Below are 27,393 nucleotides of genomic sequence, written 5' to 3'. Positions count from 1 at the left end.
CAGCAAAGAGTGTTATAGATCATGAATGTCTAAACATAAACATGCTATCAAAATGGATAACATATTTTCCATCACCATGTGTTTAAGTACCAACTTTTTATTTGTTTTATATAAATCCTGTAATTTAGTGAATAGACTTGTAAAATGATGGTTCTTTCTACGTAACATACATTTTTATCCCTTTTATAACTCAAAGTATAATACTCTCAAAAATATAGAAATATGTATTTATACATCATCTTAAAGATGCCATTCTCTATATTTATTAAAGCTTCTTTTAGATGACCAGGGTAGTTTTGCTATCTAAGAGTGGGTACAAAAAGAGAAAGCAGCTTTATGAATATGAACCACTAATCTATATTACCAAATGATAACCTTTTTCAGCTTTTCTACATAAGATCTTTAGTCAGCAAATTAATTGGTTAAAATGGCCATCAAAATTTCTCTTAATAATAAAGGTTTTTAAAGGACAAAAACCAGAAACCTATTTAAAATAAATTTTCCTTAAATCTAAAGATAATTATATAATGCCTAAAAACTAAAAGATTAATGTATTGACCACATTAAAAAGCAACTTGCTTAACTGTCTAGTCATAATAATAAAAAGGATCATCAATAAAATTATATATGAAATTAAAATGACAGAGGCATAATTTTTACTTATTCTCTGACACTCTCCTTAGTCCTGAGGCCAGTCACTGTTAAAATGGGGTCCTCCTCTGAAAAGTTTTAAGTGAACATATATTAACACTGATATTTGTTGAGCTTTTTAGTGTTTAATAAAAACATATCTTAAAATCAAATCTTATTTTTTACAAAGATAAGCTCATTTTATTCATCCTGAAATTTCTAAATTATCTGAGTTCCTTTTGCATATTTACACTGTCCAATCAAATGTCTGTTACACCTTCTAAATTAGGATCATCTGTGCATTTCATTGATATGCTCTGTTTAACCACTCTTCCGTATCGCTAATTATGATGTTAAATCAAAATGGATCTAGCATTGATCTTTAGGGCCCCCTGCTAATATCTTTCCCATTCCATTAATCACTACTCTTTGATAATGGTTTTCACACAGTATTCAAGGCAAGCCAAAAACATATTCATGAACATGCCAATTTAATTCAATTTTTCAATTTTATCTATGTTAACAAAATATTATTTTATTTTCCACTAATAACTGCCCACTATCGATATTTAAAAGGGCAATTTAGTTGTACAAATATCCATTTCCCCTCACTAAACTTCTAAAACCAATTAATCATCCCTACTATTCCCTATCGTTCATGGTATACTTACTAGATACTATAATATAGTACACTTACTATATTACGTTTACTAGAAAAATAATTTCAATAAATTACAAACTAAGCCCAACTATTTTGCCTTAATTTGCCTAATATTTAGGCTGTGAAATAAGAATTGAAATCATATCACAAAACCTGATATGTCACAACTCAACACAACATATAATGACAATCATGCTTTTTTTTATAAGAATCAGAAGCTTAGGAAATTAGCTATGTTAAAATAATACAGTGAAAATAATTTTGTGTAGGTAACAATTATAATGAATTACATTTATGACTGCTTTGAACAACTTCAAACTTAACTAATCACTTTGTCTAAACTCATTTATATCATAATTAAATTACATAAGAAGCCATTTCCAACAAAACCTATAAGAAGCCTTCAACATTTGGAGTTTAAGCATATATACTTATATTCAAAAATAAGATTTACAGTTTTAAATATTTCTTTAAAAAATAAAAATACAGTAAAATTACAAAAATATTTTTCTAAAAGTTTTTAAAATAATAAAATATGAGACTTATTATTTAATAAGAATAACTGTCAAGTTAAATGAGTAGTTAACAGTGACCTATGATAACTATGGAACATTACTCTGTTTATTGGTTACTGCCTGCAATCAATATCATCTTTTGTTCAACTTAATCAATGCTGTCTTAAATTGATTAGCTATATTGAAATGCTGCCAAACACCAGAAACCAGTGCCCAGAGACTAAATTTATTATTATTTTGTTTTGTTCATAGTACCATAATTCTAATTCTAACATTTACTTTTTAAGATCAAGAAATATAATTTGAAGTAATCCCTATGGAAATTACATATTTGTAAATGAATGAACAATTGTCCATATGTATGACAGGCAGCCCAGAAATCAGTTATAAGCAAGTCTCTACCCCCTTTTCTTTTATTGAAAGTTTCTCCCTTTTAAGCTAAATAAAGACATTTTTATTTTGGAAAATTAGGTTGAGGTAACAAAAAAATTCTTATAAATTACTATATTATAAATAAAGTCATTATATTATAAATAATGACCAATTTTTAAAAAAGAAAAAGAAAAGTAAATTATCTATTAGAGTAATAATAGCTTCAGTATTTACCAGTTGCTAGGCACGATAAATATGTTAGCACAAAATAGTAAGATCTAACATTAACAGTTAACACCAAATTGTGTGACTACTACTGCCTAGTATGTAATAAGTACTTTACATGGATTTTTTAAATTTAATCTTCATAATGACCCTCTGAGGTTAAGCAGTTACTAAAGAGAGAGAGAGAGAGAGAGAGAGAGAGAGAGAGAAGAGTAGAGCTGAGATCTAAATCTAGACCTGACTTACAGCAATTTTTAATTGCTAGATACTACAGAGTCGTAGAAAACTTCCAATCCTGCATTAAACTTACAGGTCTTTCTTTAAGGATTAGAAATAAAAATATGCACAAGAAAGCAAATTTGCCTGACCAGGCGGTAGCGCAGTGGATATAGCGTTGGACTGGGATGTAGAGGGCCCAGGTTCGAGACCTCGAGGTAGCCAGCTTGAGCGTGGGCTCATCTGGTTTGAGCAAAGCTGACCAGCTTGGACCCAACCAAGGTCACTGGTTTGAGCAAAGGGTTATGTGGTCTGCTGTAGCCCCCAGTCAAGGCACATATGAGAAAGCAATCAATGAACAACTAAGGTATCACAACGAAAAACTGATGATTGATGCTTCTCATCTCTCTCCGTTCCTGTCTGTCTGTCCCTATCTATCCCTCTCTCTGACTCTCTCTCTCTCTTTGAAAAAAAAGCAAATTTATAAAATATCTTCATAAAGATATCAAAAGTGGTAAATGTCAGTAAGGTTTAATTTAAGACTATTGCTATGTAAAAGTCTTGGGATATAATTTAGTATTTAGTAACTGTTGAAACACACACTGTTCAAGAAATAAGCAGGATCTCCAAATGTCTTATATTCAATCAAAATTATATTTGTGTCTGATTTTCAATTTATCATAAGTTCATTGAATGCTAATAAAACAGGTACTATTTCAAAAGTCTTTTATCTAAATATGATTAATTTCTTTTATTTCTGTTTTATTTTATTCATATAGAGTGAAATTTCTCTCCAGTGTAACTGAAAGTGTCTATAAAATTGAATAGGTATAATGGCTAATGAAAAAGTTAAAGTAACTGGAAAGAAAACACTTTTTTTCAAATTGTGTGCCATTTCTAAGTAGCTGTCAGTAGACTGTTTTCATCTTTTGAAGTTATTACCAAATAATGTGCTAAATATCCAAAATGAGCGACAGGACTGCAAGCTGTTACCCCAGAAGAGAGACATGTAAGCCCACAAACAGAGCATGGAGGGAAGAACAAAGATCTGGGGGTCATCAGTCTGGAATCAAATGTCAGCAACACCACTAACTCACTGTACAAATGTGAGAATGTTAATTAGTCTGAGCTCTAGTTATCTTACCCTTAAATTAGAATATACAGGAAAGGCACAATACATATCAATTCCTAACTACCCCATTATTTTAATAAGTGAGTATTTTCACTTACTGTGTAGTATCACTGTCTAAAAAAATGTATTACTAAGAAATTCATTGAGAACTAGAACATTTGACTCAAGTAAAAAAGCTGGAGAAAAGATATAAATTCCATTCAAAAATGACTTGCATTATAGTGTTTTGGAGCTGTGAGTTACTAAATAAATAATGTAGTGCCCCCACCCCCTCCGCCCCATTCCATGGGTTTGCTTTCCAAAAATTTCAGTTGCTCATGGTCAACAGCAGTTCAAAAGTATTAAATAAAAAATTCCAGAAATACGTAATTCATACATTTAAACTGTGAACCATTCTGAGCAGTCTGATAAAATCCTGCATCTCCCTGCTAGTCCCACCCCAGGAGTCAATCATTCCATTGTGCAGAGTATCCATACTGTATACACTACCTGTCCATTAGTTACTTAGTAAGCAGTCTCGGTTATGAGACTGGTTATCACAGAAAGAGAGAGCGAGAGAATACATTCATATAACTGTAAGTACAGTATACTGTTAAAACTTTTATTTTATTTTTATTCTTGTTAATCTCTTATTGTGCTTAATTTATAAATTAAACTTTATTATACATATATATGTACAAGGAAAAACATTGTTTGGCTCTACCCTTGGTTTCAGGTTTGACTGTGAGTCTTGAAATGTATCCCCTGCACATAAGGAGAGGCTACTGTAACAATAATCCGTATTTTAAAAGAGCATATTTTAACAATCGTAGTTAGTAAGGGGATGTGAAAAGCAACTGAAGGAAGCTATATTCCCAACTCCCTGTGACTCATTGTATAACCCTTGAAGTCAGGTAACCTCACTAAGCCTTGGTGTCTTCTTTTGCAAAATAAAGAGATGTAGTTAATCTTTAAAGTTCTTTGCCAATGCTAAAACAGTAGCATCACGTAAGTGTGCTTGACATATCATCAGTGTTCAATAAATATTTGTTAAATAAATAATTTTTAAATTTAACTTGTATCTTCAAATATCTAAGAAGCAGAAGCAGAAAGAAGGTATTTTTAAATTAAGAATTTAAAGAAGAGTGTTAATGTGAAGCAAGTCTTTTATGTCCTTTAATTTAGAAGAATGTTTGGTTTTCTATGATCTGAGATCAGTCAAAAAAAAAAAAGCAAAACAGTTTTTATTATGGCCATTGGATGTAAATAAAAGAGATGTGCTTTCAAGTGAAGTCAAGATTTTGCAAGCTAAATTTATAGATATTCTAAGATGTCAGAGGAACGGTGGTCCACATTTCCATTGCTTTTAACTATTACTTTTTGTTTTAGGGAAACAGGTTTTTACTTAGAAAGCAGCAGGTACTATTTCAAAAGTAAACTTTTCAGGCTTTTTGGAAATTTATAAAAGACATAGATAAAACAGGACTAGTTCACAATTCTTCCATGTTATAATTTATTTCTATATATTGATCATTTGGCAATGTATATGAAATATTTAATCATTAAAACTATATCAAACAAATCAAAATAAAGCATGAGGTTCATGTATATTAAACCAAAGAACAAAATGTTATTTAAAAACTGTGACTATAGTGTGTTAAATTAAATATAAATTAAAAGTAAAAAAATAATTGAGCGTAAGTAAATATTCACAAAATCTAAATCTTAGGTAACTTAGCAAAAACAATATGAGAAATAGCCATAAGAAGAATTAAAAACATATTGCTAATTTATCTATCAGAAATAAAAATTAATTCAGCCTGAATTTGTAATTCTGACTTTTCTAGGCGGAACCTACTGAACTTTATTTGCTCCCATTAGTTTCTTCAACTAAACTCTTAGAAATGTCAAAACAGTAAGATCTTCAGATCCATAAGATCCAATACAGATCCTAATTCATCAGTGGTTGATACAATCTTCCAGGAATATGTAGTGGGCACTATGTTGTATCAAACACTTTGCTGGGCACTAGGGACACAGTAGTAAATAAATTAGGCACAGTTCACGCTCTGCTGACTCCTTGCGGAGAGAAAGAAGATTTGAATGAGGAACTACCACTGTACAGTATGTGATTGTGGAGAAGTTAAGGGGCTTAACTAAATCCAAGGGGCAGGAGGTACTGCCAAGGCAGGTGTGGAGTCCAGGAAGCATTCCTGAAGGCAGTAACTTCAAAGATGAGCCTTAAAGGATGGGTATAGGTAAAGGCAGGGAAGGAGGGGGTATGTCCCTGGTAGGGGAGAAAGCCGAAAGCTTTCAGAAAACTAAAAAATTCCAGTGTAATAAAAGCACAGAGAGTGAGGGGGAGAGTTGTGATTGGGTGTAAAGGGTGTAGAAGGGAAATGTCAAGCGGACTCTCCCTCATTATATATTAAGGAGGATATTGGATTGGACAGATGAGGGTACCATAGGGAGGAACACGAGAGGAATACAGGTTCGCAGGGGCAGGGGTGGAAGAGCCTTTCTGTTTTGTGCACTGACCTTGACATCCCTGTGAAACAGCCAAATAAAAGTTGAATATTATCGGGAGCTATTAACAGATGTCTGAATGGGCTGAGAAGGTAATTTTTTTAAAGTTGTCAAAATCTTTAAGTTAATCCATTTAGGAGGACATTGTTGTTTAAAGAGAGAGAATAAAAAGAGGCTAGGAATTAGCTCCAGGAAGCCATCACGTGGAAGATTTGGCTGGTTGTATATAGTGTGTGTATGGGTTACTTGTACCTACTGAAGTAGTTTTGGAGAGTATTTACTGACTAGTCTAAAAAATTGCTCAATGAGTATTTATACACACTATGTCTACCTTATACAAAAGATCACCCAAAAAGCTCAAAAATAAGATAAATTTCTCATACTCCAGCAAAAATCATAACATATGAATAAGTCTATATGATTCAAGGTATGAGAGAATTAATCACCATGCAGTTCAGCTCCTAAAAGAAGTTATTTACTTTTATTTTTTGGATGTTTATTCTACATTTATAATATCTCCTCCAAACTCATAAATTTTGAGTTAGTTACAGTCTTAGAAGTATCAGCAATGAGGTATTTGTTGCTGTGTAATATTGTAAGAAACTAAGTTCTTCAGAGCCTTTCCTCAGGAATACTTTCTAAACTGCTCCCATGTTCCCTCTTCCTCTCCTCTATAGTTGTGTACAGAAATCGTGGTACTAAATGCCAAGGAGGCAACATTTAGTCTAACCTAGGTGCCTATAGGAGGTAATTACTTGGAACTTGAACAGTATTGAAGTACCTGACTGCTAAGGAAACTGACTTTTGGGCCAAGCATGGCATTTTTTTTATTGCCAAATGTTATAAATAAATGAATACCTGACAAGCATAAAGAAATACCGGTTTACTTTGTCTGCCCTAATTAAGTTGAGTTTATTTTGGAATAGAGAATAATTTCAGTTACGGTTGGATTGGGAGCAAGAAAGAGTATAAAGAGCATCATAACACCTGGGTTTAGGGACACTGAGAGAGGGAAAGCTAAGGGAGCAAGAGGCCGTGTTTGTGTCTTTCCTGAATTGTGAAGCAGCAGGTGCTCATGGCTCCCAACATGCCTGACATAGACCATTTCACAAATTAGTAATGAGTTCTGGCTCTTTCTTCTCTGCCTTTCTCATCCTTGTGCATAGGCTCAGAATTTAACTAAATACAATCTTTTCCTCTGATTTCTTTTGCTCATATTGAATTTTGGTCTGTCAGACAAATATATGACTTTTGTTTATAAAGTTAAAAACAATTCAAAGGGCTAAATAAACTTATTTAGTGGAATGAGAATAGCAAAAGGTTTTGTCTTTGTTGTTCTAGTTTTAAAGTCTAGGATAGTTCAACTGTTGGTGAAATAAGTCTTTAGCAACTGACAGACATACAGATTCATGTTCAGTATTTTTTAATTGCATTTGATAAAAATTATAATATCTAATTAAAATCATATTAGTTAAGAGTTTTATTGAAAACCAACTGTGCATTAAACAATCTTAAGAAAATTATTAAATCCAAGTATAAATATGCAAAGAGTGGAAAATTACTGATTATTTGCATTAAACGAGGAACGAATGAATGAAAGAATGAAAATTTCATATCACACTTAAACCAAAGCAATAAATAACCTCATAATCATTTATATTTGCCTAAAGTTACTCTGTACAGTTGTTCAAATATTTTTTTAGAGTTGTTTTTGCAGGTTTTCTATGTTACCCAGTTAACTGCATTCTGAACAGTAAAAAGAAGGCAATTTATGATAAAAAAATTTTTCCCAAAGTGTATCACAATAAAGAGAACTCTCAATGTTTCAAACCCATACAGCAAGATTTTGTGTATACTAAAGTGTATATTTAAATGTATGTCAATTTTAGAGATTCAAACAATATATAGAATTACTGAAGGCCAAAATATTTCTGATAACAAACTCAGGAAATATATATTATGTCAACTATTTGAAAATGTTTAATCATTTCCTAAACATTTGTTAATATTAACAACAAATCTCCTATTTATGTGCAAGAATATATTGTATATTATTTTGTCCTAGAATGAGTTCTGACAATCTTGAGAATCTATACTTGATAATTTATGTGGCACATCTACCTGGGGATTCATGTGCTTTTTTATACCACTTTGGACATTTGCTCAATCGGTGCATTAAGTAACCAAGCCTGAGGCACACAAAAGAGGGCTGAGATTTACATTGGCCTCTCTAAAGTGGATTGGCCCTGATCAAGAGGAGTAACATTGTTAGTAATTTGGTTAATATATGTGTGCAACTTTTAAAAGAACTGTAACAGAAATCTTATTTTAATAATATCATATGTACATATACATATATAATTTTGCCAAAACCCATAAGACTCTTAAAAATGAAGTCTTTTTTACATTTACAATCTCATTAATCTTGTATATCCAAGGAGATGTCTCATAATAACACATGTTAAACCATGCATTATTATGGTTCATCCTTGAATAGCTCAGGATTAAAAAAAAATTATCGTGGTCTCAGGTAAAACAATCAGGAACAAAACATTCTCTAAAATGTTTCAAACTTCGGATATTTGCTTATTGCATATATGATTCTTCAAAAAATATATTTCTTATACTCTAAACCAAGAAAAACACATTTGGAGCTGATTAAGTAACATAATGAATGTCAAACAGTATCCCCAAAATGATTGAGTTTAAGATGCAAAATAAAAGCAATGAATCATTTTAGGTTTCTCTTTGAAATATCATCTTTATTTAAAGTAGAAATAAATACTGTTTACTGTTACACATTCATGAAGGTAGGCTGCACTTACTGTCTAGAATAGATGTTCGACTATAAACGCTACTTTCAGATTTTGTCTTTTCCTTATAATGTGGTCCCAGAAACACAGTGTGTCCATAAAGTCATGGTGCACTTTTCTTTTTTTTTTTTTTTTTTTCATTTTTCTGAAGCTGGAAACAGGGAGAGACAGTCAGACAGACTCCCGCATGCGCCCGACCGGGATCCACCCGGCACGCCCACCAGGGGCGATGCTCTGCCCACCAGGGGGCGATGCTCTACCCATCCTGGGCGTCGCCATGTTGTGACCAGAGCCACTCTAGCGCCTGGGGCAGAGGCCACAGAGCCATCCCCAGCGCCGGGCCATCTTTGCTCCAATGGAGCCTCTGCTGCGGGAGGGGAAGAGAGAGACAGAGAGGAAAGCGCGGCGGAGGGGTGGAGAAGCAAATGGGCGCTTCTCCTGTGTGCCCTGGCCGGGAATCGAACCCGGGTTCTCCGCACGCTAGACCGACGCTCTACCGCTGAGCCAACCGGCCAGGGCCATGGTGCACTTTTGACTGGTCACAGGAAAGCAACAAAAGACGATAGAAATATGAAATCTGCACCAAATAAAAGGAAAACTCTCCCAATTTCATACCTGTTCAATGCAGTTTGATGTGGGCTCATGCACAGATTTTTTAGGGCTCCTTCGGTAGCTATCCCGTATAGCCTCTACAGACTCGTCACTGACTGATGCCTACCAGAACTGGGTTTCTCCACCAAACTGCCAGTTTCCTTCAACTGCTTATCCCACCGAGTTATGTTATTCCTATGTGGTGGCACTTCGTTATAAATGCGCCAATATTCACGTTGCACTTTGGTCATGGATTTGAATTTAGTGAGCCACAGAACACACTAAACTTTCCTCTGTACCATCCACATCTCGACTGGCATGGCCGTGGGCTGCTCCACTGTATACATGGTGTTACGTCATCATCTGCGCATGTGCACATGCTGCCACATCATCCTACAGAAACTGGGAGGGTTTTCCTTTTATTTGGTGCAGATTTCACATTTCTATTGTCTTTTGTTGCTTTCCTGTGACCGGTCAAAAGTGCACCATGACTTTACGGACACACTATATATGTGTGTGTGTGTGAGTGTGTGGGTGTGCATATATATATATATATATATATATATATCTCCTCTGAGTGGGCAACACAAATCTCTTTGGTATTGTGTGTGTGTGTGTGTGTGTGTGTGTGTGTATAATTTTGCTCAGCAGATTTGTCTTATTAAAATGTATATAACAACATACAGAACATTTGGAAAATCCATGGAGTACTAAACAATCTTATTTATTCTTAACATGCAGCTAGTCTATTTTGTATGTGCTTGGCAGTAACTGTCACAAAAGAAGAAGAAATTTTCAAATGTTAAAAAATCCCAATTTGTTAACTCATGATTTTATTTATGTAGAATAGAACTTATAAATCCTTCCTGCATTAGATTGGGCTTCAAGCATTCAATAAAACATATTTACTGTGTCCAAGATTAAATCATACATTGTTTAAAATTAATTATTCCTTTTTAATTGCATTGCATAAACAGAAATGACCTGTTAATTTAAAGAAAATCTATCAGCACAAAATGAATTCACTCATATAAACAAGCAAGATGAACTTGACCTTGTTTGAACTTGTTTTGATGTGGCCCAGATGGTAGGCTACATGCTTGAATAGCAGGCTAAAGCTGAGGAAAAACTCATACAGCAAGATCGAGATTTATAGCCTTTTGCAAATCCCTACCTTGTATTGTCCTTTCAGCATCTGTTCTGCCTCCAGTGCGGTCAGCTTCTATCTCTGGGGTCAGAGAGTCTAAAAGCACAGAAAGGTAAGAGTGACACACATTTCAGTTGATTCCTATTGTCCTTTAAAAAAGAGCAACCTGTTAGTCTAGTGCTGAAAAAATTATACAAACCTTTGTCATCTTTTTAAGGTTGAACACAGACTATATCCATATGAATTATCAAAAGATTTGAATAAGGAAATAACACAAATTTGTTCATAAAATGGGATAGGGTTTGGGAAGGTTTCAGATTACTATTTTATCATGTTTCAGTAGAGACAGATTTGGTTAAACAGAAAAGCGGTGGCAGGTCCTAGATACTGGAGTTAAGTAAAAGAACAATGAAGTACCTATGAAATAATCCATTTTCTCCAACACATACGACTACTCTGCACACCACGCTTTCAGCTATGAGTGCAGTTTAATGAATGACAGGACATAGAAAATACAAAGCCACTAACACGTCTAAATTGTCTTCCGAGGATTCAAAACGAATGTTAGCCAGCCACATATAAAGATGTACCCTCTTACCATTTAAGACCCTGAGACTATCTGTTGAAGCTGCCTGCTTTAGTGTCTGTTCTGCTTGCTCACGCCGTTTTGTCTCAAATTCAAGAGCTTCCTGCAATTTTCTCTTTGCTTTCTTCTCCTTCTTTAGCCTCTTTTGAACTATGGCTAGAAAAGAGAGTGGATATTATTTTTCTTAAACTTTTGTACTGTTCAAACTTATAAATGATCTATCTTTCTTATTCTTATTTTCCCCATTGGGTTAAGTCTACCTAGACAGGGAAGTTCAAAAAACCCCACCTTAACTAAAATAAGTCCCAGTAAAATGTCAAAAGTGGCCAATTTTTACTTAGCCTTGAACTATATTACATTATAAGAATGACTTTAATTGTCATAGGTAGAGACAGATTTAATAGGAAACTAATTTTGGTAAATATTTGAATTTACTGATAAAGGAAGCCTAATTAAAGGAATGCTGTGTCTTAGTCCTTGCCCTTGATTCAGGATAGTGCAGAGTGGTTTAGAGCAGAGCAAACATTTATAAGTATGGATGAAGCTATTGTAATAATTATTATTAATGATTTCCTCATAGCAAATTTATATACACTATAATACATTTCTAGAAAATTATAATTTTACCTTTAGGAATTTGGTGGCATATAAAACCTCATTGTTAATAATAATATGCTGCTGCTGACAATAATATGCTATGGTATAAGAAAGTAAATTATAATAAATAAGTGGTGTAGGATATATTTCTTTCCTACTAGGTGATTTAAATATTTGTATACAATATATAATCAATAAAGAACAACAAATAAATGTTCTTCATGAAATATGTGTTAACTGTATCTTAATGTGATAATTGCTTTAACTTTTACAATATGTATATGAAGTAAGTAATTGGCATATGAGAAGCATACAAATGTTTCTCTTTTAAACAATATTTTTTGATGGCTGTTAAACATTGTGGACTTGATGTGGCAGAATCAGTATGAGAAAATCCTTCTGTTCAAGTTAATAATAAATAGCAATCATTCCAAGTACACTACTTGAGTTCTTACTACAGGTTAAAGAAGAAAAACAGTTTTTAACAGTATTTAGTCCACATATAAAATAATGTAAAATGGTTCAAGAAAGAATTTTAGTTTCAATTTTTAATGCCTACACTTCCCATTTATATAATTATTAATATTGTCAAGATAGCAGACCATTACCTTGTTGAGTTTACTATTGCTGGTATCATATATTAACAGAAACTGTACATTAGCTACAGTTTTACAGAAAAAACAAAACTGGTTTCAAATAAATATGTTGATTTCCTTTATTTAATAGTTTGAAAATCATATGATTATCTTAACTAATCATTTGCCTACTATTTCCCTTTCCAAAGATGATTATTTATGTCTCTTTCAAGAGAATAAGTAATTTTGGTAAAATAGAAAGTAAATATAAAGAGTATAACACTGGGGGAAAACCCCAGTAATTTCTGAACTCTATTGGATTGTACACTCCCTTGGCACTAGGAGCTCAATACCCATCACTTTTCCACTGACTGCTCACTGCTTCCTTCCTCTGTGATTGAACCAAATGGGGTTGCCATGCTCTCTCTTCAAGATAATGCATTGCCTCAATAGATACATTCATAATAGGTAATTATTGACAATTATTACCTTTAATTTAGTGTTCACAATTAATTAAATGGGAGCTTCATGGTGTGATCTGAGAAATGGTTTGCCCTCTAGTGGTTAAAGAAGTAAAACAGAGTGCCAATCCTCCAACATGTCTGAACCAATAAAGCTCTGAAGGTCCAGCTAGTAACTAAAAGCTTACCATAAGAATTCAAGGATCTACTTTCAGTCTTGTAATAGAAAGACTTTTCTAGAAGTTAAGAAAAAAAATCAAGACATGGCTAGTGTATGGACCATGGTTCCATATAATGAACTCTGACAAAATTTCATTATGTTCTTAGAGCAGAACCCATTATCAATATTTACCTTATTTTGATTATTTTAGTACATAACTCTATGTGAAGTCACATTATTTAGAACTGTATTGTACAACTGTACTACTGGGGTGACAATTTCTCTAATCAACCTCATCCCAGAGACCCACTAGCAGTTGCTTCAGAGTAACTAATGAAAAATCTCACTAAATCCTGCCAGTTTTAAAAGCAAAACAGAAAGAATGATTTTTAAATATTTATGTCAAACATATAAAGGAGATTATGTGCTGTATTTATTATGGATACTTATTAAATAAGAGAAAAAAGCTGTCCTTCTAGAATACATAGGAGAATCTTATAGTTGAGGCAAAGGGGAAGTTTTCAGAAAGATTATTACACAAACATTCACTTTGGTCTTTTGTTCAAAGAATCATCATTCCTCAATTTTATTTGATAAATATATTACTAAATCTATTTTACTTGAATAATCAATACTTTCTATTTTTGCTTTATGACTTGAACCAAGATTTTCCAAAGGCAATTGTAATTGCATATTAAGTTTTTTTTTCATGGAATTTGCTAAACTTATAAACAATAAACATTATTTGATTTATGATATAATGAATATATTTCAGTATCTTGAGGCATGATCAGAAGGGAAACCGTATACACTGGAAATTAAATAATACAGTGAACCCAGGATTCAAATTCTGCTTTGAACTTAAGCTACAAGTGAAAATTAAAAGTACAGTCTTAGAGTAAATCACCAAGTAGAGTGTATTGCTATTTCAAATATTTTATGTAAAGTGTTAAGTTTATTTGGAAGTTTCAAAAAATACCTCTATTCTTTTGTTCCATTGCCAACTGCTTTTCAAGGGTTTCCCTCAGTTCTCGTTCCCTTAAAAAATCCATCTTCAGCTCTGTTTTTTCCAGTTGGACTTGTTTTTCTTGAGCTCTTGCATTATCTATGGCAACTTTCAAGAGCCCCTGTACAAAGAAGGTATTCAGAATTGTAATATTTTGGTACAAAGCACATTTCATTCATTACTGAAAAGTATTTTAAAAGAGAAGAACTCACTTATCAAATTCTTTCATTCTTCTGCATTCTCTCGGTACTCACCAGGACAAGTAATCTAATTAAAGTACCAAATTTCTGAATTTAATGAAAACATTTTAGGAAGACAACATTTTTGGCCGTCAGCTTCAGTTGCTTCTAATTAGTAGATCTAAATCTAAAGCTAAGTGAGGGCAACCAATAAGCAATTCTAAAAAATAAGAATTGAGTTAAAAATTAGAAACTCTTCCACAAGTAATTACCTGACATGGTTTATGCAACCCAAAGTGTTCCTGGCCGTACCCACCTATCTCTGGGAGCTCATTCACTACTATTCCCCTCTGAAATTATCCTAGATATAGTGGGCTTCTTTATGTTTCTCAAGGTACCAATTTGTTTCTGCACCAGGGACTGTGCTCTTTCTGTTCCTTTCCTGAATGCTTTTCCTCCCAATTATTTATCGCTCTTGCCTTCATATTATTTCACCTTTGCTTAACCACCACTTAAGAAAGGCCTTCTCTTACCATCCTATCTGAAGTAGCCCTCCAAACACACCTTATTACTCCCTTCTTAAATCTTCATAGCATTTATTATTATGTAACATTGTCATGTATTTGTATCCTGTACTAAAATTGTAAGCTCTCTGAGGCAGGGACATTTTCTATCATTTGGTTCTATGTCCCTAAGGCCTATAGAGTGTCTAAAACATATCATATATTTGAAACATTTGATAAATAAAAATTATAATATTAGTATATTTTTCTTAAGATATATAATATATGTAAAGGATCTAAAACTTAGTGGTTTAATAGAGCATTATTTTTGAAAAGTCATTCAAAATGGTTATGATAAAGAACTCTATGGGACTATTTCACAGTGCAGTAATTCACAGGAACATGGTGAAAGCAGTGTTTATTTATTCAACTGATTATGGAATCTTTATATATATAATTTGACTTATTGTATGTTATTTTTTTAAATTTAATAACATTCTGAAATTTTTGAAAATAAGATTATAAGAATATGTAAATCATATGCAAAGTATTCTGTATGTGTTCACTCCTAGAATGCTTTAGAAAACTATCAGTATTACTATTATTATTATTAAAGTGAAAATCTAAAATTTCTATTTTTAGCTACTCAGGAATACAAGAAACTATTCAGAAGCAGAAGATATTTTGTCTAGGTGCATGAACATCAGAGACTGACATTTTCAATTGAAATTATATATAAAATGGAAGTTGGTACCATTCATAGATCTACTCTATGATGTCCCCTTTGCAGGGGACAGAATAGCAAGGAGAATCAGAAACCACAACACCACCGTGACTTATTAGTGCAAAACAGATGTTCCCTCAGTTCAACCTACCAATGTAGCATTTTCATAAGCCATTTCTTCTCTCCTTTCAAGCATATATAAATGATTTCACATTTGTTTTACCTGACCCTGAATTCCCTAGATTAATTATTATGATATGAAACAAGCTGAAAGATTTCTGCACGACAGTTTACCCCTCTCTACTCTTTTGTTTTTTAACAAAACACGTAGCTGCTAAGGAAACTGCCATCTTCACTCAATTCAGCAACATTCCTGTATGTTTTTTTTCTTTATCAGGAACAAACAATTAGTAACAAATGAAAGAGATCATTACATCAAGTGCCCTTTAAGATCACCCCAATTAAAACTTTAGTTTAGCTGTATTTTAATTCTAAAATGCCAAATTCTAATTTTCTGCTCTGATTGCTCTTGTTGACTTATCTTTGAAAGATGTACTCTCTGTGCAATGTCTAGAGATTATTTAGCAAGATGCCAATGTTGGCACCACTTAATGTGTTGATTGGTTGTATTATCAGTAGCTGTTTAAAATAAATTACTATTAAACTATTATTGTCCTTGGCTGACAAAACACAATATTTTGGTGTTCTTTAAATACAAAACAATCATTATGAATAAACATATTGAATAACATTAAACTGCAACCTTAATTTGTGTTATTTTATATTAATATTTCTTGTAAAGTATGAAGTTGCTAAAAGCATTTCTATTTACTGTTTTCTTTTGTTACAGTTGCTGCTAATGTAGCTAATGGTAATACATTACCTATTCCTGCTGATTATGTCTGAAAAATATTAGCTTTTAGGATCCAATATCCTCTAGGGACTACTTACAAGCTGTATAAAATTAAGTTTCATTTTTAGACTTGAAATCAGTGCACATCAGCAGGAGTCCAGTGTGAACAAAAGTCTGCACTAGAGCCAAACTGATGCATATTCAAAAATATGTTATTGCTCGTGACAGTTCTGCTGCAAAAATACAGAAAACCGATTAAATTTCAGTGCAGCAGGGGTCTGGGAAAAGCTATAGCGAGCAGTGCTCATAACATCTACAAGTCATCAGGACACCATTTTTAACTATCAGTGGTAATAGTAGTCCAAATCTGTGTAACTTCTGTAAATTTTCCAGGTAGATCATGTGCTGCTATAGGTCATGCTAAGTGCTGAGTCTCACGTGAACACGCAAAATGGAGCAAAATTCTGTGATGACAATGTAACTTACAGTAAAAGACACAAGGTTCAAAACAGAATTTTTTCCTCCAAGGGAGGTTAGTTCTTGTGATCTTGAAGTTGGACAATGACACTTCTAAAGAAAGGCATTGTAAGCTTATTCTATGACACAGTGGTTATGAGACAAGAGTTGTTTTGCCTCGCATTTCTTTTCCATAAGTGAGGCATAATGGTTGTCATAACCTTTGTTTTATAAAATGATCTATCTTGTATATTAAATTATTTTCATAATTTTAAGAGAATCAGTTGCTATATATTTCTTTGTAAAAAGGGCACTGTAATTGATCTAGCAATATTTCAATTATATATTACTATTATAGCCTAGAAAGTACAAATCTCTGATTGTATAAGAGTACCTAAAATAATATAATATGAAAGAAACATTTCTAAATATGTTAGTTAGATCACAGAGGAAAAGTTAACTTGGTGACATTTTTATTTTACATGAGTTTATTTCAGAATTAGATGGTAAATAAGGTGCGTTGAGTGTCACTGAAACTCATGTAGCAATATTTGTGCTCAATATTATACGTTACTTCTAATGAGAAGAAATATCCTAGTTGAAGAGGTTTTCAGCACTCATTTATTTTAACCAAAACGTATTTTTTAAGGGTCTCTTTTTATTGATTTTAGAGAGAGCGAAGCAGAGAGCAAGAGAGAGACAGGAACATTGATCTGTTCCTTTATGTGCCCTGACCAGGGATCAAACCGGCGACCTCTGAGCTTCAGAACAATGCTCTGACCAACTGAGCTATCCGACCAGGGCAAAAACACCTTCAAGATGAGAAAACCAAGGCCCAGAAGGATCAGGCAATTGCTAAACCTCGGTCAAACTTGCCTTATTTGTTTTTTTTTAATGTGTCCCAGTAGAGCCCAAGCTCTACGTCGATCAGGCGTCCCTGATTCGACTTCCCCGTGCAGTGGGACACTCCTGCTTATTAGCAGGGCTGGCAGCCTCTTCGAGACTATTCTTGAGGTAGCTATGAGGATGCTACTGTTAAATGCCACCGGAGGAAAGACACGACCAACACACAAATTAGTTGCAATAATCACACAGGCAATTTATTACTCACAAATTCTTTTGGCATGCCTGGGTACAGCTTAAGGGGGCCCCGTCAGCGTGCTCTTCTTGGCTGGCTTTGGTCAGAGCTCAGAGTGGCGTGGAGACAGTCCACATCAACATTAGAGTCTGGGCGACTACTGTAGTAGGGTGCCTCTCAGCTTTAGTACCCTTTCTGGCCAACGCCTTCTAACAGGTGTCAATCTACAGGATTATCACCTCAAACTACCTTTTTGGGAATTCCTTGCAGGGAACCACCTTTATGTCAATCTACTGAAATGTTTACATTAAATCACTTTTTAAGATGTTCTTATTTTCATTAATTTGCAAAGTTAATGTAAATAACACCAAGCCACTTCTTATCTATGTATAACTTCACACACACATACTAACTGGGTTCTGCTTGAAAGTCAGAGTCTGTTTATCACATTACAGAGTTATGGCACTAAGGCACTATATTAATTCCTATCCAATTGGCATAATTTTACTTAATTTTAATAATTATTTTTAATATCCTTTTAATTACATTTATATATCTACCATATTTTTATATTTCTATATATTTAATTACTATAACCTTATATTACTACAACATTATGTTTCTTTCCAGGATGGGAAGGAATAATGTCTCTAAATCAGAAACTTCTGTAGAAAAAAAATTATGATAAAATAGTATGTTGACTGATTCATTTTTCACAGAAGTTCTTGTAACAAAAGCTACAGGTATATTTGGTTTAATGCTATGATTGCAGTTCTCCAAAGTGGATCAATGATGGACTCTTCATGAAAAGCACTTTCAAGTATAAATGGGGATAACAACAAAATACTTTGTGTAGGGTTATAAAGAAGATTCAGTTAATATTGTATATATATAATTAGCATAGAAACTAACTGTGGAGTATATGTGATTGAGATATAGATATAGATATATAGATAAATTTTCATCTTAATCCTGGCACTGAAATCCAACAATGGGTGGACTTTCCTAAGTGATAAGAACAATAAAGGTAAAATAAGTGTCTTTTGTTATTCATAATAAGCCCCTTTCAACTAAGGCTGACTTTATGTTAAGAAGGTCACTTCTGGAAAGCTCATAAGGAGAGAGGCTGGATTTGAGGGGGATTCACCCTGTAGTTGGAGAATTGGAACTTGCAGCCCCACACTTCTGACTTCCAGAGAGGGCAAAGGAGCAAAAGGTTAAAAAAATATCCAGTGAGGAATGATTTAAACAATCATGCCTAGAAAATGAAACAGACCTCCATAAAAACTCAAAAGGGAGAACTTCTGGTTTACTCACTAAGTGAAGGTGCTAAGGTGATGGGTGGCTGTTGTGTCCAGACAGGGCTGAGCCCCGTCTCGTATACCTTGCTCTATGCACCACTTACACCCAGCCATCTGTGAATTATACCCTATTACAATAAACTGGGAATCTAACAAGTAAAATGTTTTCCTGAGTTCCATCAGTCATTCCAGTGACTTAATTGAACCTGAGCAGTAGGCCATGGGGACATCTGTTCTATAGCCAGTTGGTCAGAAGCACAAGTTTACAGCCTGGACTTGCAACTGGCATCTGAATTGGGGTTGGGGGCAGCCAAGTGGGACTGATTCTTCAGCTAGTTAGTGTCAGAATTGGGTTAAATTGTGGGCACGCATCTGGTGTTGCATAATTGCTTAGTGTGGGAAAAACTACGAGACATTTGATGACAACAAATGTCGGAAGTGAAGTAGTATTGTAGTTGAATATTTATGATATAAAATAGTAAATATGGTCTATATTCCAGATTTTTAAGAGATTAATGTTCTTCTCTTTGTGGAATGCATTTAGACAATATAAGCAGAGCAAGGACTACAGGGCAGGCACAGAAGACCATGAAGGTGGAAAGCCCCAGGTGCCTGGCAATGGGCAAAACTGGGGAAACAAGGATCTCAACCCCAGGATGACATTTCTTCCCTTAGCTGGTCTTATGGTTTAGACCTTCTGATATCATATCCCTGGTCATGGAACCGGCACCCTCCCTCGACCTTTCCTCTCCTGGCATGTCACGGGTCATGTAGCTTTAGACCCTCTAGAGGAGGAACACACCAGAAAGTCAGAGAATAGTGTTTCAGCATTAACCTCCAGATATAACGTCGAGGTCTCAGCTGTGTTTCAACTCCAAGCCCAGAAAAGCAGCAAAACCAGACAGAAGGAAGTCAAAGTTGACCTTGGTTCCAACCAATCCGTGGAGAAAATGACCCCAAAAGAACATACTTGGGAAGCTGATAAATATTCCATTGAGATTCTCCCTTGGGACCTCTCCTAAAAGTCTTACCCTTGACATACGTGCTGTCTCTTTTCCCAGAGCATTCCTATGCCTTTCACTCCCCCTTCCACCTTCTCTTCTTCTTCCCCCAGATATGTTTTCCCTTGCCTCAATCTTTTTCGTAAGCTCTAAGGGACCCCACAAGACTTGCAACTAGGGAGCAGTGGGCAGCTCATCCCAGACTCACCCCCTGAATCTGTCTCCAAAGTCCCCTTTCCTTTAACTTTCTTCCTGCATGGCCAATAAATTCTTCTTTTAATTGTTACATTTTGTCTCTTGAATTTTTTCTCTCAAGCAATACAAGAATCGAGGTCTTGCCACTCCTCCTTTGACACGTCATCATAGGCAACTTTCTTTAGAATATTAGATCTATTTATTGGGATTTTTTGTAATATCTTTTTACAAATTGTTAAGAGGACTAAAAGAGAGAGGATATAATAAATAATTATGATTAAAGATACAATGATATGATGCTAAAACAAAATATCTGATCACAGCCTACCATATTTTGAAGTCAATGCTCTGGTTGTTTTATCTTTTTAAAAAGTCTTCACCTATTCTTCTGCCTAATTCTATTATAATTCAGTTATGTATAAATGATGCAAATGAAATACAATTTTCTTTAAAATGTACAAAATATTCACTACTTTTTTTATGGAGACAGAGAGAGAGTCAGAGAGAGGGATAGACAGACAGTAACAGAGAGAGATGAGAAGCATCAATCATCAGTTTTTTTGTTGCAGCACCTTAGTTGTCCATTGATTGCTTTCTCATATGTGCCTTGACCGGGGGGCTACAGCTGACCGAGTAACCTTTTAATCAAGCCAGCGACCTTGGGCTCAAGCTGGTGAGCTTTTTTGCACAAACCAGATGAGCCCGCACTCAAGCCGGCGACCTCAGGGTCTTGAACTTGGGTCCTCCGCATCCCAGTCTGATGCTCTATCCATTGTGCCACTGCCTGGTCAAGCTAAAACATACCTTTAATGGCCATGATATCAAAATATAAAGACTAGACTATCAGGGTATTTTAGTCTTAGTACCAAAACAATTCTTTTCCATTTTCTTTCCTCAAACACAGAAGTAGAGCATACTTTTTAAATACCACAATTGGGTTATGTTTATTAAGCCACAGTGAATCAATCTGGGAAAGCCATTTATTTTTTTTTCTGTTTGTTTGTTTGTTGTTGTTGTTTTTTTTACAGAGACAGAGAGAGAGGGAGTCAGAGAGAGGGATAGATAGGAATAGACAGGAAAGGAAAGAGATGAGAAGCATCAATCATCAGTTTTTCGTTGTGACACCTTAGTTGTTCATTGATTGCTTTCTCATATGTGCCTTGACCATGGGCCTTAAACAGACCAAGTAACCCCTTGCTCGAGCCAGCGACCTTGGGTCCAAGCTGGTGAGCTTTGCTCAAACCAGATGAGCCCGCGCTCAAGCTGGCGACCTTGGGGTCTTGAACCTGGGTCTTCCGCATCCCAGTCTGATGCTCTATCCACTGCACCACCACCTGGTCAGGCTCTTATGGTCTTAACATTCTTTTTAGGTCTTTCATTTTTGTTTGATTCTTCCATATAGAAAAAGTATAGTAAGCCAAACTCCTTTCATATATTCCCTTCTGATATTTACCTTCTATGCAAATCTCATCTTTAACTAAATTTTATATTCTCTACCTTTGTATTTCTTTTTCTTACTTATTTACCTATTCTTATTTTAACATTATAAGTCATTTTAAATAATTCTTTTTTTTTTTTTTTTTTTTGCATTTTTCTGAAGCTGGAAACAGGGAGAGACAGTCAGACAGACTCCCGCATGCGCCCGACCGGGATCCACCCGGCACGCCCACCAGGGGCGACGCTCTGCCCACCAGGGGGCGATGCTCTGCCCATCCTGGGCGTCGCCATGTTGCGACCCTCCTGGGTGTCGCCATGTTGCGACCAGAGCCACTCTAGCGCCTGGGGCAGAGGCCACAGAGCCATCCCCAGCGCCAGGGCCATCTTTGCTCCAATGGAGCCTTGGCTGCGGGAGGGGACGAGAGAGACAGAGAGGAAAGCGCGGCGGAGGGGTGGAGAAGCAAATGGGCGCTTCTCCTATGTGCCCTGGCCGGGAATCGAACCCGGGTCCTCCGCACGCTAGGCCGACGCTCTACCGCTGAGCCAACCGGCCAGGGCCCTAAATAATTCTTATAATAAGACAAACAATGTATATTACTTGTACATTGTAAAGCTCCTACCAATGATTCATGACATGAAACTCAGATTAAGAATACTGGGTATAAAATTCGCTGGTATAGCCGTCAGGGCCTGGACTTTTATTTTTGGGGAGGTTTTTAATGGTTTTTTCTATTTCTTCTCTACTGATAGGTCTGTTTAGGCTTTCTGCTTCTTAAGACACATGCAGCCCCATGTTTACTGCAGCATTGTTCACAGTGGCCAGGACATGGAAACAACCAAAAAGCCCATCAATAGATGACTGGATAAAGAAGATGTGGCACATATACACTATGGTATACTACTCAGCCATAAGAAATGATGACATCGGAACATTTACAGCAAAATGGTGGGATCTTGATAACATGATACGAAGCGAAATAAGTAAATCAGAAAAAAAACAGGAACTGTATTATTCCATACGTAGGTGGGACATAATAGTGAAACTAAGAGACATTGATAAGAGTGGTTACAGGGGGGAGGGGAGAATGGGAGAGGGATAGGGGGTGGGGAGGGGCACAAAGAAAACAAGATAGAAGGTGACAAAGGACAATCTGACTTTGGGTGGTGAGTATGCAATATAATTGAACGACAAGATAACCTGGACTTGTTATCTTTGAATATATGTATCCTGATTTATTGATGTCACCCCATTAAAAAAATAAAATTATAAAAAAAAAAAAAAAGAATACTGGGTAAATTTCTCCTTTGATTGTGTTCAAATGGTAGTCAGTGTTTGAAGGTATCATATCCAGTAAATTAACACTAAATTTTAGTTTCCTCACCTAAAATCTCACAGGGAATTCTCCAATGTTTAAATAATAAAGCCATATAAAAGAATGCTTACATTTAAAAAATAAAACTTCATATAAAATAAAAAATTTAAAAATTTGAAAAGAAAAATCTAAATATATCTTTCACTAAAGTAAAATTACCATCCTTCATTGTGTATGTCTTTATCTATTATTAATTTTATTTTCTAAAACACGTAAGTTTCAAGAAAGAGTTAAAAATCTGATGTTCAATATATATATATATAGTACTTTTCTATACTACATATATAATGTAAAAATATCAGTATACAAGAATACAGTATTATTCTACAGGCCCTTTTTTAAAGCACAAAAAATAACATTTATGAAAATTCAATTTTTATAATGTATCATGGAAGGGACATCCATAGTGAGCATTACAAATTTTAAAATTGAGAATTATGCCCTGGCTGATATCTCGTTTGATTAGAGCTTTGTCTCAAAGCACAGAGGTTGCTGTTTTGATCGTTGGTCAGGGCACGTACAGAAACACATAGAAGTTCCTGCCTCTCTCTCTCTCTCTCTCTCTCTATCTATCTCTCTCTTTCTCTTTCTCAAATCAATAAATATAATTAAAATTGAAAATTAAATTATAGAGTATCGCCTGACCTGTGGTGGCGCAGTGGATAAAGCGTCAACCTGGAAAAACTGAGGTTGCCGGTTCAAAACCCTGGGCTTGCCTGGTCAAGGCACATATGGGAGTTGATGCTTCCTGCTCCTCCCCCCCTTCTCTATAATAAACAAATAAAATCTTTAAAAAAAATAAGTAAATAAATTATAGAGTATCATATTGAATATTAGAACAATTACTCCTTAAACATTACTTTGAAGGGTTTTTTGGTCATTTATTCTAAAAAAATATATACATCATGTGCATTAAATTTAATATAACCTGATGCCTTGGGTTTAATTAAAATAGCAAATATGCATTATAAATTTTTAATTTCAGACATAAAATTGCTTAACTTGAAAAAAATAAAGATTTTCAACTCAATTTCTTTTCACTGGTATCCTGATAAAATACTTACAAAAGAAAATGGAATTTTAAACTTACCACACTAAAAATGTTACCATCTTGCAATAAAAAGCACAAAACACACTGCATATAATTGAAATGGCAGAGGAAATTGAGGTAGGTAGAATGTAATTACCAAAATTAGAATTTGGACAGCAAACACATTTATACTGTATGCCCAATAAGCCAAGGTCATGACTGTTTAGACATTCTATACCATTCTAAAGATATTATTTTAATTCAATAAATGTGGCAATATTAAAAGAGCTAGCATCTATGACCTTCTGTAAAATGATGAGAAAACATTACTAACCATAAATCTAGTGCGTATGTATGTATGTATGTTTGTATATGTGTACATGTACACATGTATAGTGTTTGTATGTGTGTATACATATAAAAACTGTTCATGGAACTCAGTAGGCATTGTAATCATTATTTTACCTTAAGTGCACCTATGTGCATGCTGCATGTATATATACTAAATACATACATGCAAATATATAATACCTATACATGCATATATAAAAGACTGTAGTGGACAGGTATATTTATTTTTAATGATGTATTCTTATTGTAGATGTTCTAACATTAGTTCAAAGTCCTTATAATTGGAAACTAGAAATAACTTACTTTGCTTGACTATCACCTGATTATCAACTTTTGCTAAAATATGTCTTTAAGACCGGCTGAGATTAGAAAGGAGAGTATATTAAATCTATAGATACTTTCAATAAAATAATATCTAACTGTACATTTTAAAACTGGGGTTTCCTTTTTTTTTACGGAAATAGTTTGAGATAACATTTCTAGTCTGGATAATACTGCTCTGAAATAGGTGAATACTTCCAAATTGGCAGTATCTGTTTTAGAGATGTGGTGTTCACACACAATACAAGAGCACGTGTGGTCCCAGCTGGTTGGCTCAGTGGGTAGAGCATCAGCTTGGTGTGTAGATATCCCAGGTTTGATCCCCATTCAGGGCATACATGAGAATCATCTGTCTGCTTCTCTTTCCCTTCCTTTTCCCTTTCTCTCCTTCTTTCCCTCTGGCAGCCAGTGCTGTGTTGGTCCAAGTGTCTGCCTCACATCCTGAAAATAGCTCAGTTGATTCAAGCATCAGCCCCAGATGGGGTTGCCTAGTGGCTTCTGGTCAGGACATATGCAGTAGTCTGTCTATTTTCACTCCTCTCTCTGTCTCAAAAAGAGTCCATGTGTAAACCCACTCTTTAGGTGAGCAAGCTGTTTTTACATTGAAGAAGCCCAGATATGTCTTCTTTGCTGAAATTAAAATTAAATGATCATTTTCCTGGTTAAAGAGGATTTAGTTAGTGAAGGTACATAGGTACATATAACTAGATGAAGAATTTTAAGTAAACACTTTTCTTTGATTTGTATACAGTTGTATACATTAAAAAAAACTGAATTGTTCCTGTATTTCACAGTGCAAATTATAAAATGTTGAGGGGTATTTTTAGCAAATATTTAATTTAACAAAAGAGACCAACTGTAAAAACCTAACTGATAATTAATAATACTATGGGTCAAATTTAGAAAAAAAACTCTTATGTTTACTTTAAAATATAATCAACTTTTCAGCCTTGATTAAATTTAGGCTAGATTGATGATTTATTTCAATTACTGAGATATAAAACCTTAAAGTTGAATACAGTTCTGGAGACTCTAATTACATTAGTATTAAAAATGCCATATTAATAGATGAGAAGATATGTTGCATTAAAGGCCTTCTGTTATGTCCTTGGAGAGGTAAATAAAATTAATTACATTTCTACTGGGAGAAAGTTTAATATGGTAGGAAATGTGTACAGAAAAATATCACTAAGGATGGAGAGCGAAAGTCAAGATTAGCAAATATGCAGTGCAAGCATGGTATCTGCAGGCACATTCTTACTCCTAGCTCCTACAAATATGGAGAAGGACATGGCAGACAGCTCCATCTGGGGCCCACATGATCACTTCATGTGTGGGCAAGCAATCATGCTTTCTTTTATCCCACACACTCTTATTATTTTGGCTCCATGCACTATGTTATTGTTAACTGAAAGTATTTTTAATTCATAATGTACTGTACGTAAAATATACATCCTGAGGACTACATAGGAAATCCGTGGAAAGTTTTGTATAGCTTTTTGAAGTCTATTCTTTGAAGAAACCCTATTAACTGAAACAAACTTATTTATGAAAGAAGAGTTGTTTTGTTTTGTTTTTTATTCCCTTCTACTAGACATATTTAAATGACTAAACATAGCATTTCCTCACTGGAAGGCCAACAGTTTAAAAATAACTAAATATTTATTAGAACTAGTGTGCCGTCATTAAGTAAATCAGACAAACTTAAACATTTACAGTCTTCCCATTAGTCAGCAATAAGAACATTTAGGCAAAATAATTATTGAAGTGCCCAGATCATTTTCACCTAAGTTTTTATTATTAAAATATGAGTTATTTCTAAACCAATCTGATTAGTGTTTAAAATCTTAAATTGCTAGAAAATGTTCAAAACCGTGGTGCAGTCAAACTGGATTAAAATGGAAAAGTATGAATGTGGTAAAAATCAACAAGCGGGTATTTATATATCTTTTTTCTAGAATGTGAAAAGGCCTACCTGAATGTTAGTGAGAAGGGTCTCTATGGAGGACAGTCCGTCAGGAAACAGAAAAGGGGATGGAAAACCTGGAGGCAGTGGTTGTCCATGGCCAGTTAGAGAAAGTTTGTCCAGGCTGTCTCTTGCAGTTGGTGTGGAAAGCGGAGTCTCATCTGTATGTGATTGAAACAAAAATATAGAACAAGTTACGCTTGTCTGTTTTTATTAGACCTCAGTAATGGCTTCCCTAGTGGTTTCCAGAACATTTATTGCAAATTGGTTCCTGCTATCAGGAGAAAATGCTTTCTGCTGAATTTTCTTTAATGAAAAAGCTGTGGAGATACAACAAGATAACATTAATGAGTAACTTTATAAGCCTTTTAAATGCAGTCTCTAATGAGACTGAGTTTACAGTGCCATAGAATCTTCTTAAAACAAATATTAT

At 34.5% G+C, this 27,393-nt stretch overlaps 1 protein-coding gene across 2 annotated transcripts in view; it reads right to left on the bottom strand.

Moving 5' to 3' along the window:
* DACH1 (dachshund family transcription factor 1) overlaps positions 1 to 27,393 on the bottom strand; it is a 453,518-nt gene that overhangs the window by 29,081 nt on the left and 397,044 nt on the right. For both annotated transcript variants that reach the window (XM_066235505.1, XM_066235506.1), the window contains 4 exons: positions 26,970 to 27,121; positions 14,166 to 14,313; positions 11,406 to 11,549; positions 10,835 to 10,903 (listed from right to left, as the gene is read on the bottom strand). In XM_066235505.1, the coding sequence (XP_066091602.1) occupies positions 10,835 to 10,903; positions 11,406 to 11,549; positions 14,166 to 14,313; positions 26,970 to 27,121 (513 nt within the window). The remainder of the gene's footprint in view (positions 1 to 10,834; positions 10,904 to 11,405; positions 11,550 to 14,165; positions 14,314 to 26,969; positions 27,122 to 27,393) is intronic.

Source organism: Saccopteryx bilineata, chromosome 6 (genome assembly GCF_036850765.1).
Source record: "Saccopteryx bilineata isolate mSacBil1 chromosome 6, mSacBil1_pri_phased_curated, whole genome shotgun sequence".
NCBI lineage: Eukaryota > Metazoa > Chordata > Mammalia > Chiroptera > Emballonuridae > Saccopteryx > Saccopteryx bilineata.
This window is presented reverse-complemented; position numbering and strand designations above follow the sequence as displayed.